This window comes from Sphaeramia orbicularis, chromosome 7, assembly GCF_902148855.1.
Source record: "Sphaeramia orbicularis chromosome 7, fSphaOr1.1, whole genome shotgun sequence".
NCBI lineage: Eukaryota > Metazoa > Chordata > Actinopteri > Kurtiformes > Apogonidae > Sphaeramia > Sphaeramia orbicularis.
In genome coordinates, this window is record NC_043963.1 from 41269050 (window position 1) to 41282567 (window position 13518).

The 13518-nt window shown below is 36.0% G+C and overlaps 1 protein-coding gene across 1 annotated transcript in view; it reads left to right on the plus strand.

Moving 5' to 3' along the window:
• plxnb1a (plexin b1a) overlaps positions 1 to 13518 on the plus strand; it is a 197024-nt gene that overhangs the window by 111013 nt on the left and 72493 nt on the right. Inside the window, exons 9-14 of the mRNA XM_030139228.1 lie at positions 295 to 451; positions 1777 to 1885; positions 4681 to 4789; positions 5880 to 6662; positions 10445 to 10543; positions 11608 to 11730. Coding sequence (XP_029995088.1) covers positions 295 to 451; positions 1777 to 1885; positions 4681 to 4789; positions 5880 to 6662; positions 10445 to 10543; positions 11608 to 11730 — 1380 coding nt within the window. The remainder of the gene's footprint in view (positions 1 to 294; positions 452 to 1776; positions 1886 to 4680; positions 4790 to 5879; positions 6663 to 10444; positions 10544 to 11607; positions 11731 to 13518) is intronic.

Below are 13518 nucleotides of genomic sequence, written 5' to 3' on the forward strand. Positions count from 1 at the left end.
ATGATGTTTTTGTTTGTTCAAAAATAATAATATTTGAGCATTGAGACCCCATGTATCAAATATGATACAAAACTGAAACTCATACATGGAAATTGATATTTGGAAAAAAAAAAAAAAAAATGGGGTTGTTCAGAAGGACCAATAAAGGCTCCGTTTTCAAAGAACTGGAGTGTCCTGTCAATGATTTAACGGTTTAGGCTTTACAGGGTTAAATATCTCAGATAGTAGAAGGAAAACTAATGACTGACTGAAACAGCTGATCTATGTCCCTTTATTCTCTCTCACCTCCTTCAGATCACTGTGTCAGTTGAAGGTCTTCCTACTTTGAGCCAATCAGAGGCCTATTCATGCTTCTTCCAGGACACTGAATCTCCAGCATCTCTCACCAACACTGGCATCGAATGCTCCACCCCCGACGCCAGCAGCCTGCCCCCCATTGGCCATGGAGACGGTGGGTGATATTATGTTATGTTGTATTATTGTGTTATTTCCAGTCTGCGTCCGTATTTTATTTGGCAATGTCTACTGCCACAGTACTGTGGCACAAAATATCGGTTTGTCTATTACCACAGAGCCAATCAAATGTTAGCATTTGTACTAGAGCCAGTCATGGATACTGTTACATGAACTCATTATCCTCTTGTTGCCACAGTACTTTGGTTATATATGGCGCATACTTCAATGCATTCTTTTGTGCATTTTTCTACCACAGTACTGTGGCAACTGATGAAAGAAATGACAGATTAATGATAATATATAGAATAGAATAGGAATTATTGTTCTAAATACTCTATATGTTGTTTTATGGTGTTCTTTGCTCTGGAGGCTGGAGAAGGTGGGCGGAGCTATATGTTAGATAGATGCGGCAGTGTACCACTCCGACTGGGAATTGAACTTGGGTCTTCCATGTTACAGTCCAATACGTTACCAAGTGACCTAATTGTCCGCTGTTTTATGTTGACCTATTCGCCATATGATTGCCTTGGTACTTTTCGGGATGTAAGTTACCAGTCTAGACATGATATAACAAGGGCACTGTTTAGCTCTGTGGTAATAGACAAACCCATATTTTGTGCCACAGTACTGTGTCAATAGCCACTTCGACTTTATTTTATTTATAAAGTTTATTTGATAGGGACAATGCAAATTTGATTGTAAAACTTCTACCTGTTTCAAACAAGCTGTAGTAACTAATGATTCACATGAAGAGATTATAGCTACTGGTAGGTTCCATCTCCAGTCCCTAGTCAGGCTTTTAGCAGAGAAAGAGAGAGAGAGAGAGAGGTAAAAAACATTTTAGGTTGCATAAAATCATAATGTACAATCACAGATGTTAAAAAATAATTTTCATATATATATATATATATATATATATATATATATATATATATATATATATATATATATATATATATATATATATATACGTACATATACACATACATATTTTAACAGGAATACAACATATGTAAATATTTAAATTCACATAAAGGTTACATAAAATTACAGTAAAATCAGAATGGTTAAAAATGCTCGCATCTCTGATTTTGCTTTAGCCAGCCTTTGACGCTTTTATTAAAAGTTTTTATACCTTGTCCACATTTGAGAGCCTTTGATAGCTGACTGCCCCATGGAGGTCTTTCGATATGTAATTTTGCACTTACCTCTGGTTGCACCCCTAGTGTTCCTGTCATTATTTTGTCTCAGTATGTATGTGAGTTTGTATTGAATGTATGTGATTTGCCTGGTGCTGACAGCTGGTTTGTTTGGATGCAGAGTTTGTGATGGTGACCCTGTCGCTGCGTTTCCTAAATGTGACAGTGGCGGAGACAGAGTTCACCTTCTATAACTGTAGCCTGGTGCAGCAGCTGTCTGGACGCAGACCGTGAGGAAACACATACACACACACTCACACACACACACACACACACACTTAAATCACACATCCACAGCTTCACACATAAGCAACAAATTAAAGGAATCCTAACACACAACATAACGCAGACTTAATATGGAGGTGTTTCAGGTCAAATCAGTATGTTTGCCTTTTCCCCACTGTTAAGTGGTAGTAGTAGTAGTAGTAGTATTTTTATTTCGAGCACATAGAATCATCAGATAAAGAATCATACAACATGGTAAAATAAATAAATAAATAAATAAATAAAATTTTTCTGCACTCAAAAAGGAGTGGGAAGAAGTATAACTTATTGACTCCCACCCCCTTTATTACAAACTAATAATCAAACTAGATCCGCTTCCTTTGCTTTGTTAACACATATTTCTCTCTGTATATTTTACAATAACACAAAACATCCATACAAACCATTCATATACACTTCTTTTAGTCACCTCACACACAATCAGATTTGCATAATCAACCATTTTTAGTATAGACTATAATATTTATTTGCGCTTTAAATATTTACTCTAAATACAATGATCAATAAATGTGATAATATCTTCTTGTCATGATAACCAATTAACTACAATAAAATCTTATTTTATGTGTACTTCTATAATGTTCTATATTTTCTTATTATAGTGGCTTTATAGATCCTTTTAAATGCACAAATTGAAGAAGACATATTTAAGTTTTGCTAAGTTTTGTTAATGGTGATATGAATGAAGTTCATTTGCACCAGCACTGACCAGTAGATGTCATTTTTGATGTCACTGACCGATAGACCATGAGCGTTATGAAGGTGCTATGTCCGGCATCATCTTTGTCTTCTTCATCAGCAATTTCTTCAAAAATTTTCTCTGACGAAACTACCGCTCAGATTCACTACAAATTTTTTATGTCGCTTCCTTGGGACAAAGTCTGCAAAGTTTGTTTACACTTTTGAGAAATTCTGAGTTTTTGAAATATTAAAAATGTGCCTTTACTCATAATGGTCCATATTTTGATGGTTTATAACATGGAAATGGTTACAGATATCTATATAGTACATATTGAGCACTAATAGGAAGTCATGTATGGACTTTCATTTGGGTCTGTGACCTTTGACCTTGAGTGACCTTGAAGGGTAAAACTCAAGGTCACCAGTGACTACATTTAAAAAATCTTCTATTCTGAAACTACTGGTCAGATTCATTTCAAATTTTATTATTTTTAATGAATTTTTGTAATATTAAAACTTTGCCTTTACTTATATTAGGTCATATTTTGATAGTTTATAACATGGGAATAGTTAGAGATATCAATATAGTTACTATTGAGCACTGATAGGAAGTCATATTATATGGATGATTCTTGATAGAACATGCCATGAGCTACAGGGCTATTGGTCCTATTTTAATAATTGTTAGTGTGACAAAAACTGCCGGAAACTCAGCAAATCAGAAAAATAATTTAATTTCTTTAATATTTTGGAAATGTGGCCCCTTATGACAATATATTCAAAGTCACAGAGAAAGACACTAAAACTCTGTTAAGTAAAGAGGAAAATATTTTGAGAAGCAGCTTTAATTTCTTATAGTTGTAAAGTGTTTTTAAATTAGTGTTCTTTTCATTGTGTTTATGTGCAATTCTTCAGTAAAAGTGTGTTTGAAATGATATATTTAACCCTCCGGTATCCCATCTAGCAAGGCCCTTACAAAGTACCAAGTGTGCCTTTTTGGCACACTTGTGGAATTATGTCAAAAAAAATTTCATACAGTTTGTTTTTAATTCTTTTACACTTTTTTCTATTTCATCAACTTGAACTGTAAATAAGAATACCAAATGCTCTATAATTGTCACATTTTTTAACCCTTTAAATGCCATGTTTGTAATGTAAACAAACCATTTTTTTGGATGCAAAAAACACACAAAAATATTTTTTTCAACATACTACATAAAAAGTGGATCACATATTATTTGGTTTTTGCAGCCTGGCATATGTCAATGATTAACAGCAACATCGGTTAATTTGCATGATTATTTTTGGCGCTAGGTCACATGTTCAAAAATACTAGCATCTGTCACCAAGTGTGAGTAAAATGCACACCTATAAATCAAACTATTAAATATTATATATTGATGTATTTTTCTGCTCTAATTTGATTTTATTTTTGTAAATCAAGGTCAGCCCTAATCATACAGATCAAATGGAAGAAATAGTGCGTTTTAGGCACACTTCGGAGACAGATGCTAGTCTTGTAATCTTCTTTTGTTTACAATGTGCACATTTTAGTTAGTGGCTAGAATTTTAAAGATCATGCAAAAATGAACAACTTTTGAATTCTAACCTTATTTAAATTGTGAAAAATAATGTGAAGTTTTTTAAAACGAAGTGCAAAGTGTGCCTAAAAGGCGCACCCGGATACCGGAGGGTTAATGTGTTTATTCAGGCTCTGGAGGGTTTGGAGTCCATGTTAATAGTGTACCCCCTAAAAGGAAAAGATATATGACATTCTTTAATATCTGTTTACTTATCACATTATATAGTGTTATATTGTCATTAAAATACTGAGCAATGCATATAAATTAAGAACAGCTAAGTTAAAACTCGTCAGTTCCTCAAACTGAAAGGGAACTACTTATACATGTCTAAAACTAAACTGAACAGAAAGAAGCAGAAAGATGAACAACTACACCAACAGATTTCACATCTTTAATGATTCATTCCTGTTTATTTAATGAGGCAGGTTGATAAATCAGGTCTTTTTCAATGCCCCCCCCCCCCCCCCCCCCCTCAGATGCCAGGGGTGTGTCAGCAGCCGCTGGGGTTGTAACTGGTGTATCCACCAACATGTGTGCACACACAAACCCACCTGCAGCCGTGGAGTGACCATCTACAACCACAACGTAAGTCAGTGTGAACCCTAACGCTGCGGTGCGTCTGACATGTGCTGTTTAAATGCAAATGGATTTCTTTGGGTTCATTAGTGTGAAGTATATTTAAGGAAAGCACTGAAGTTAGGGATGTAACGATTACCGGTATAACGATAAACCGCAGTAAAATTGCCAACGGTTAGTATTACCGCTTAAATTCTAAAAATCACGATAACTGTGTTTGATTACCGCACTTTTCTGTGGAAAACGCCTATGTAAAGATCTGCTTTTTATGTCAAATATTTGAGTATAGTTTTAATTTATTACAGTTTTAATTTTATATACCTAATATTTGGAACCAATATTCACTTTTAAAGTATTTGAAAAGGTTTGTTAAGCATCTTTGTGTTATTTATGCAATAAATTATATACATTTTTCAAATCAGATTTTATATATTTTTTGTCCTTTTGTGTTTTTATAGTAGGTTAAAGTGAAAAAAAAAAAATAGATGATATAAATGAAGCTGTGCTGAAAAAAAAAAGATACCAAACATGGATATAATAAACATTTCTTTATATAGTATATAAAGGCAAAATCAAAAGGACTGAAAAACAGCCAAAATAGGCTCAGACCACTAAGGATTAATATTTGAAAGAAAAAGTACATTGTGCCAATTATTTTACTTGTTTTGTTTTTTTTTCCAAAATACAACTTGGTTAAATTATTTCAGTGTGTGTATTAGTACTTTTTGAACATTTTGAGCATAATTTCAACAATACCGCGATAATAATGATAACCGTGATAATTTTGGTCACAATAACCGTGATATGAAATTTTCATATTGTTACATCCCTAACTGGAGTGTGATTTTAAAGCCTACCATCTGAATTTACAGCAGTGTTTGTCATACTTTACTGTGTGTTGTGCTGTTTTTAGCCATATTTGTGTTTTTTTTTCCATTTTATTTTATTTTTTTTTAGCTTTTTTTCTTTTACTATGGTGTGTTTTTTTCTTGTCATTCATAAGTTGCTTCTACTCTTCAGTTTTATCCTAATTTATGTCATCCTCCATCTTTTTTTTTTCCTCTCCCTATCTGTTCACTCATGTTCCTCCATCTTCAAGTTCAAACCACCACCACCACCCACGGTCCCACCACCCACCAGCAAACTGACACCTTTACCCCCAGCTGTGCCAACAACAACAGCTACAACAACAACAACAGTTACAACAACAACAGCTACAACACCACCCCCACCCACAGAGACACCCACCCAGTCTGTAGCCCCCACCACTGTGACACAACCGCTCACTGTTTGGAATGCTGCGTCCAACTCCTCCATGACCCTGACCACAGTGTCCCCCTCTGCAAAGACCCTCACACAGGCCCCTCCCACACATACACAGGCCCCTCCCACACACACAGACATCACCACCCCTGTTAGGTTAGTCTCTGATGCGGGTGGGGTTACAGCCAGACTCAGCGTCACTACGGGGAAAGTAGGTGGTGCGGTAGAACCCGTACCTAACAGTAATGAGACTACATTACCCAGCAGCACTAGGGGCCAGGTCTCGTCTAGTGGAGCTGGGGGCTCATCCTCTGCTCTCAGCTCCACCCCCTCCACCAATTTAACAGACTTCAGTCCCATTGATGATAAAGAGGTCATTCCTCTGGAACCTGGAGGACACAGGGACTCGCCTCCGTGGCCGAAGGAGTGGGCGGAGCCAGCAGGAGGCGCTGACGCAAACAGCGACGCGTTCATACTTTCTGCAACACCAGGTCCATCTATTGTAGGCACCAGTGAAAAGCCACCTATGTATTCACAGTCACCTGAAACACTTACTGAGCCCAGCTCTGAGTCTGCAGACAACTACCAATCAGATCGCTCTACCGACTCTGATTTTCCGGTGAGTGAAGAAGTCACATCACAATCAGAATCAGAATACTTTATTAAGCCCACTGGGAAATTATTGGGTGTTACAGTCACTCCATTCAAGTAGAATAAAAAGTAGATGGAAAGAAATTATCAATACAACAGAAAAAGAAAGAGGTAACACTTTACCTGAAGGTCTAGTTTATAATACATTAAGCGCACATTCATAAGACATTATAATGCATTTATAATACATTATAAAAGTCATTACAACAGTTTATGATCATGTACAACAAGGTTATTAACCCTTTCATGCACAGTGGTCACTACAGTGGACAGCTATTCTACCGCTGTTCTCTTGTATATTCATGGATTTTGTGGTTCTTTTCATTTTTTTTTTTTAACACATATTTTTATTAAAGTTTTAAGACACTACATATCTTTTCTCACATGAATTGGTAACATTATGTAGATCTCTCCTGAGCATAAACCCCCAGAATCACAAGCCCTCCCATAGTTTTCACACAATTTTTCAGTAAATACATGTTTCTGTGCGTCAAAAATTAAACGTGTGGTGTCCAGCTGAGTGGACATTTTTGCAACTTCATGAAAAATAGGTTCATAAGATTTATGTATTTATTTATTTATTTTTTTCATTTTTGTTTTTTTTATGTATTTTTGATATTTTTAAAATATTTTTTATTTCATTTATTTTTTCAATTTATTTTTCAGAAGAAATTTTCAATCGCATTGTTTTTTTCATGCCTAAAGAGGAATAAAAACACTCTTGAAAAACACTTTTGATGAAGGTTCTCATAATTCGTGCATGAAAGGGTTGAAGTATTATAAGTGTAGGCATAATGTATTATAAATTCAGCTTTCATAATGTTTTATACATCCATACCAAAGCAGTGTGAAGGAATTTATTTTTTTAGGTGGGGAACTTTTGTTAGGTTTTTTCCACTGGTCCATATACCCATCTATTTTACAGATTTCATATTTATTAAAAAAAAAAGTATGTGTTTGAATTAACAAAGATTTAGAGCTGCCACATTATTTTTTATTGATGTACAAAGCAACATGTAACACTTCTATTTACTGTCTCTGTTCTTTTAATGTTTTATTTTTGCAAAATAGAGTTATTAAGAACACTTTGATGTATAATTTTTGACTTACGCTTTACTTAGAGCCAGCAGATACTGCTCGTAAGCCATCATACTTGTGTTATATCATGCAATTGATAATGTGTTATGCAACCCAGGACTTGAGATTCTTCCTACAAACATTGTTGTCACTTTGGTGTGGATGTATAAAACATTATGAAAGCTGAATTTATAACACAATATGCCTACACTTATAATACTTTATTAACCTTAGTATAAGTTGTTGTACATGATCATAAACTGTTGTAATGACTTTTATAATGCATTATAAATGCATTATAATGTCTTATGAATGTGTGCTTAATGCATTATAAACTGCACCTTCAAATAAAGTGTTACCAAGAAAGATATATAAATATATAAAGTTCTAAATATACAAACATATATATAGCTCTGAATACATATATATACCAAATATACATATTAAGACACAAAATTAGAACAGCTATTTGTACAATATGTACTAGACAATATATTATCAATATACTAATTAAAGAAATATACATCATAAGTGTGCAAAAATTTTGTTGTGTGTAATTATAATTATGTGGTTATAAGGTGTGTTCGTGTGTTGAAAACCTGTTGTGAGGTTGTGATGAAATGATCAATGTCTGAACTGACACTGTAAAGAAATGCTGAACCATGGTACTATATGTACATGTACAACAGGTCATGAGAGGGACAAGACAAGCAGCTCTACACATAGCAGTGGCAGCTGCTCGTCTCAGACAGGGGAAGCTCATTGTCGGCTTACATCAAAAAAATTGTCAAGTTATTTAAACATAAATTCGGCCCTCTGTTCCTTTTTAAGAAAATGGTCAGCGACCTTATCGTACCAAGTAGGCGTCTTTTCCAGGGACTTGATAGCTAGTTCACTCCAACCTAGCCAACAGTTTGATTGATTTAACTATCTACAAAACGATATTAAACTGGAACAAGAAATAATTAAATTCTGTAACTGAAACAAGAAAACGCTGAAATTATGTTAAATTGAAACAAGGAAGTACAATGAGTGTGTTTTATTTACAGTGCAAGAAATGAACAAGTAATTTCGTAGTGGTTTGAACAGAATGCACGATGGTATTAAACTGAACTGTGTCAATGAAGGAGGAGATCTCAAAATAGCTGTCAATCAAACAGGATTCAGCCTTTCGACTGATCCTCCAATCAGCAATGTGGAAGCCCAGCATCCAGCCCGGCCGAGCTCCGCCCACAGCTCCATTCACCCCCAGAGATGCTGAGCGTCCGGGGGCGGGACAACATCGTGGCATTTATCCAATTACCGTCCAGTTTTGAGGCAATGAAAAAAACTGTTCCACTCAGTCCCATTGAAGTGCATGGACGCTGAGCGTCTACAGGCAAATGATTGACCATAGATCGAATGAGAAAACAGCGGAACAGGAATGTATGAGAAGTGAACAACATCGAGTCTGTTGATTTGTGATAAAGCTGATTCTGAACGAACTCGTCTGTGAGATGAACGTGTTCTAACACATTTGTAGTCAATAAAATGTCAACACAACCGAACATATTTAACCATTTAATTGTCGTAATTTTGGGGGAAGCTGAGCTTCCCTTGCAGTTTATGAGAAATCGCCTCTGACACAGTGGTTTCTTACAAATTAATGGGACAAAAACTAACAATAATGGAAAAAGGAAAAAAAACCTTAAGTACCAAAGCACTAATAATATCCCCAGCTCTGAATAATGCAGACTCTGCAGTCGGTGCCTTGAAACTCCCCCAACAGTAAAGGTTTCTACTGGATACAACCTGTGTGTAAGTCCAGATGTTAAACAGAAGGCAGTGACTCCACCGGTCCATCTTTTTCATTATCACCTCCATCACCTTCTACAGTCACACTCATCTAGAACATACAGTTCCACCTACAACCTCCACATCTCTATTCCTGATCATACTTTGGTTTTGAGGTGCGTTCTGTTGTTTGGTTTGTTTTAGTGTCAGTGAAATCCTTGTTAAAGCCTTTTGATAGTATCCTGTTTTGTTTGCTTTTCCCTTGTATTCACAGTTTTCAGTTTCAGCTGCTATAGTCCCTCCTGTCTGGAGGTTGTTGTATCTGTAAAAGGTATTTCACATCTTTTTGCAGTGCTTAAGTTAGAGGATGCTGATAGTTAAAACAGAACACTTTTGTGATATAGATACGTATGACCAACATCTTGGCTGTTTCATGTTGTCAGGTTGTTGAAGCCAGTGGAGGCAGCGACAGGCGCATGATTTAGTTTATATTTAGTCTCAATATAACACAACAGCAAACAGTCAAATAGATGATAATGCCCCACAGACAATGTCTATACATGTGTACTGTATATGTATGCATATATACATCTATATATGCGAACAGTCCAATATAATAACACTGCAAAAAATCAAAATCTTACCAAGTGTATTTTTCTCATTTCTGGTCAAAATATCTCATCACTCTTAACTTAAGACACAAAAGTGCGATGAGATATTTTGACTAGAAATGAGAAAAATACACTTGGTAGGATTTTAATTTTTGCAGTGTAATAACGTGTCACTGCTCAGGGCATTAGTACAGGATGATCAGAGCAGGTGTTCACTTAAAGATCATCATCTGAAGAAGCATGAAGACATGGGTCTTTTGTCTCCTAACGTTTGATACTGTGTCCTCAGGAATGTCCATGTGTGGACAAGGTTCAGGATTCCTCCCTCTTACCTGTGAACGTGGAGAGGAAGATCACACTGGTGGGACAACACCTGAACCTGTTTCAGGTACGTTTCAGCCAAAGGGTTAAACCTCTGTAATGGATAGAGGTCGACTGATATGGGTTTTTTTAAGGTCAATGCTGATTTTTTAAACATTTGGTCAGCTGATGGACAATATCTATAGCCACTTTTTGAGGCTGATGCTTAAGGCTTTTTTTTTTTTTTTCTTTTAACCCTTAGGGTCTGAGCCTATTTTGGCCGTTTTTGAGTACTTTTGATTTGGCCTTCATATACTACAGAACAGGGGTGGGCAATCCTGGTCCCTGAGGGCCGGTGTCCTGCATGTTTTAGATGTTTCCCTCTTCCAGCATACCTGAAGGTCATTGTCAGGCTTCTGCAGAGCTGGATGATAGGCTTATCATGTGAACCAGGTGTGTTGGAAGAGGGAAACATCTAAAACATGCAGGATACCGGCCCTCAAGGACCAGGATTGCCCACCCCTGCTATAGAAAGAAATGTTTATTATACCCATGTTTGGTAGCTTTTTTTTTTTTTTTTTTCAGCACAACTTCATCTCTCTCATCTGCCTTTTTTTTTTTTTTTTTTCACTTTAACCTACTATATCAACACAAAAGGTCAAAAAACACACAAAAAATATAAAATCCGATTTGAAAAATGTATATAATTTATTGCATAAATAACACAAAGATGCTTAACGAACCTTTTCAAAGACTTTAAAAGTGAATATTGGTTCCAAATAGTAGGTATATAAAATCAAAATTGGCATAAATTAAAACTCCGCTCAAATATTTGACCTAAAAGCATGTCTTTATATAAGTGTTTTCTCTGGGTTTTTCACCCCCGTGGTCCTCCCAGTTTCCACATCCGGTTCAGGTGGGGGTCATTCTCACCCTTACCTGTAATGCTAATGCAGGGACAGTTTTTTCCCATTTTAAAAAAGGACAAAAAATGACAAAGATACAGTAAGAAATATAACGCCTGCCTCACCTCATTTTTATACTTTCTGTCAGGAGAGTTTGGAGTTCTCCTTTGTCTAACAACAAACAGAGATGAAACTACTCTGAATATGTTGACACGGGTCCAATCTGTTCATTTTGTCGTGTCCTCAGGATGAGAACCTGGAGTACGAGTGTGTGTTGGACATTGAAGACCAGTCTGTGGTGGTGGATGCATCTGTGGAGGAGGACGTCCAACAGCCGTCTGTCTTCTTCATAACCTGTCAAGCTCATCAGGTCAGAAAACATGTGAATATACGTATCTAGAGTCAAGCAACTGACACAAATATCAATAAAACAACAGGTAGCTTTGTGTTTGCAGGAGTGTGTTTTGAAGAATTTTTATAATCGTAACCCTTTAACCCCTAATGCGTCTGTGGTGAGCGTTCTGAAGTGCTGTCAAACGCTTAGCATTTTTCTGTTTCATATTTTTATTGATGCGTATACAAGAAAATGAACGGTACATGCCAACACCAAGGCACACTGATGTCCACATTAACCAGGTTTGTATACACCATTACTTTTAGATTAGCGTATTGTGGCATGTTTGCCACAGTGCATTATGGGTAGTGGGTATTTTGTTGTAAATGTGTAATTTTTATTCGCAAGAATTCAGTGGGGTTGTTGTGTTAGTACTAGTTTTGACTTAATATGTGTATGGCAATGTTTATTGGCCTTTTTGTTTATTTTTTCTGTATTTTTGTAATTTGTAAAGTTGCACCCTGAGTGAGAGCCATAGGCAGAGCAATCGCTATCCTGTTGTGATGCTTCCAAGTTGATTCTTCTTGCTTGTCAAAGTAAAATTATATCTAGTGCTCATACTTTTGCATAAAGCTAACTTCTTGCCGAGCCGCCACCCATGCTACAACATTATTTAGGGACAAATAGCAATCAAACCTGAAAAACAATGCAATGAAAAGAATACTAAGACATAGTCTGAATAAAACAATTATACTGGTGACATAAACATAAGAAAATAAATTAATACATAAACAATAAGACATAGTCTGAATAAAACAATTATACTGGTGACATAAACATAAGAAAATAAATTAATACATAAACAATAAAGGGAAAAAAAAAGGGGGGGGGATTACATTGTCTCAAAAAAATCCATAAACGGTTGCCATTTATTGTAGAATTTGTTCAAGTTTCCTCGTTTTGAATATCTAATGTTCTCTACTTTTAAAAAAGACATAACCTCATTAATCCATTGTGTGCTGAAAGGGGCTATTGTAGATGTCCAATTAAGAAGGAGGTAGCGTTTAGCAATCAGGGAGGTAAAAGCTATTACTTCTAATTCTTTAGCAGAGTATTGGATATACTTGTCGAGGCCCAAAACGGAATCTGGCCCGATTCAGAATCGGGCCGGCCCAGAATGGAATTCTATTCTAGGCCGGCCTAGAATGGAATCCTGCTGCTATAATGTTATTTTTATACCATGTTTAATGCAAATGATCTAAATTATTACAAAAATCAATACATGGAATTTGCAAATATGTGAAAAAAAAATGAAACAAACAACATTTTAATTGTAAACTATAATACACTTTATTTACAAATAGAACCTAGTGGTACTCCCCACCAATATATGGTACAGTGAAATCGACTGAAATTGTCAATAGTTACTCAAGGTATGTAAGACTGAAAATGTAAAATTATGACAAATTATGGAATTATGGATCATTTGCATTAAACATGGTATAAAAATAACATTATAGCAGCAGGATTCCATTCTAGGCCGGCCTAGAATAGAATTCCATTCTGGGCCAGCCCAATTCTGAATCGGGCCAGATTCCGTTTTGGGCCTCGACATACTCTTCCGGGAGACCAAAAATACTAATGTGTGGTGAAATGTCAATAGTTTTCGAAAGTACAGGGTGACCCAAAAAAACGGGAATTTTTGAAGTGCGTATTGGCAGACATGAGCAAGTGGCAGCACTGCGAGACAGTGACCTTGAGCAAGTAAACACACCCCCATTTTAGTAACCACTGGCGGCTGTGCAAGAATTGTTCGGTAACCGT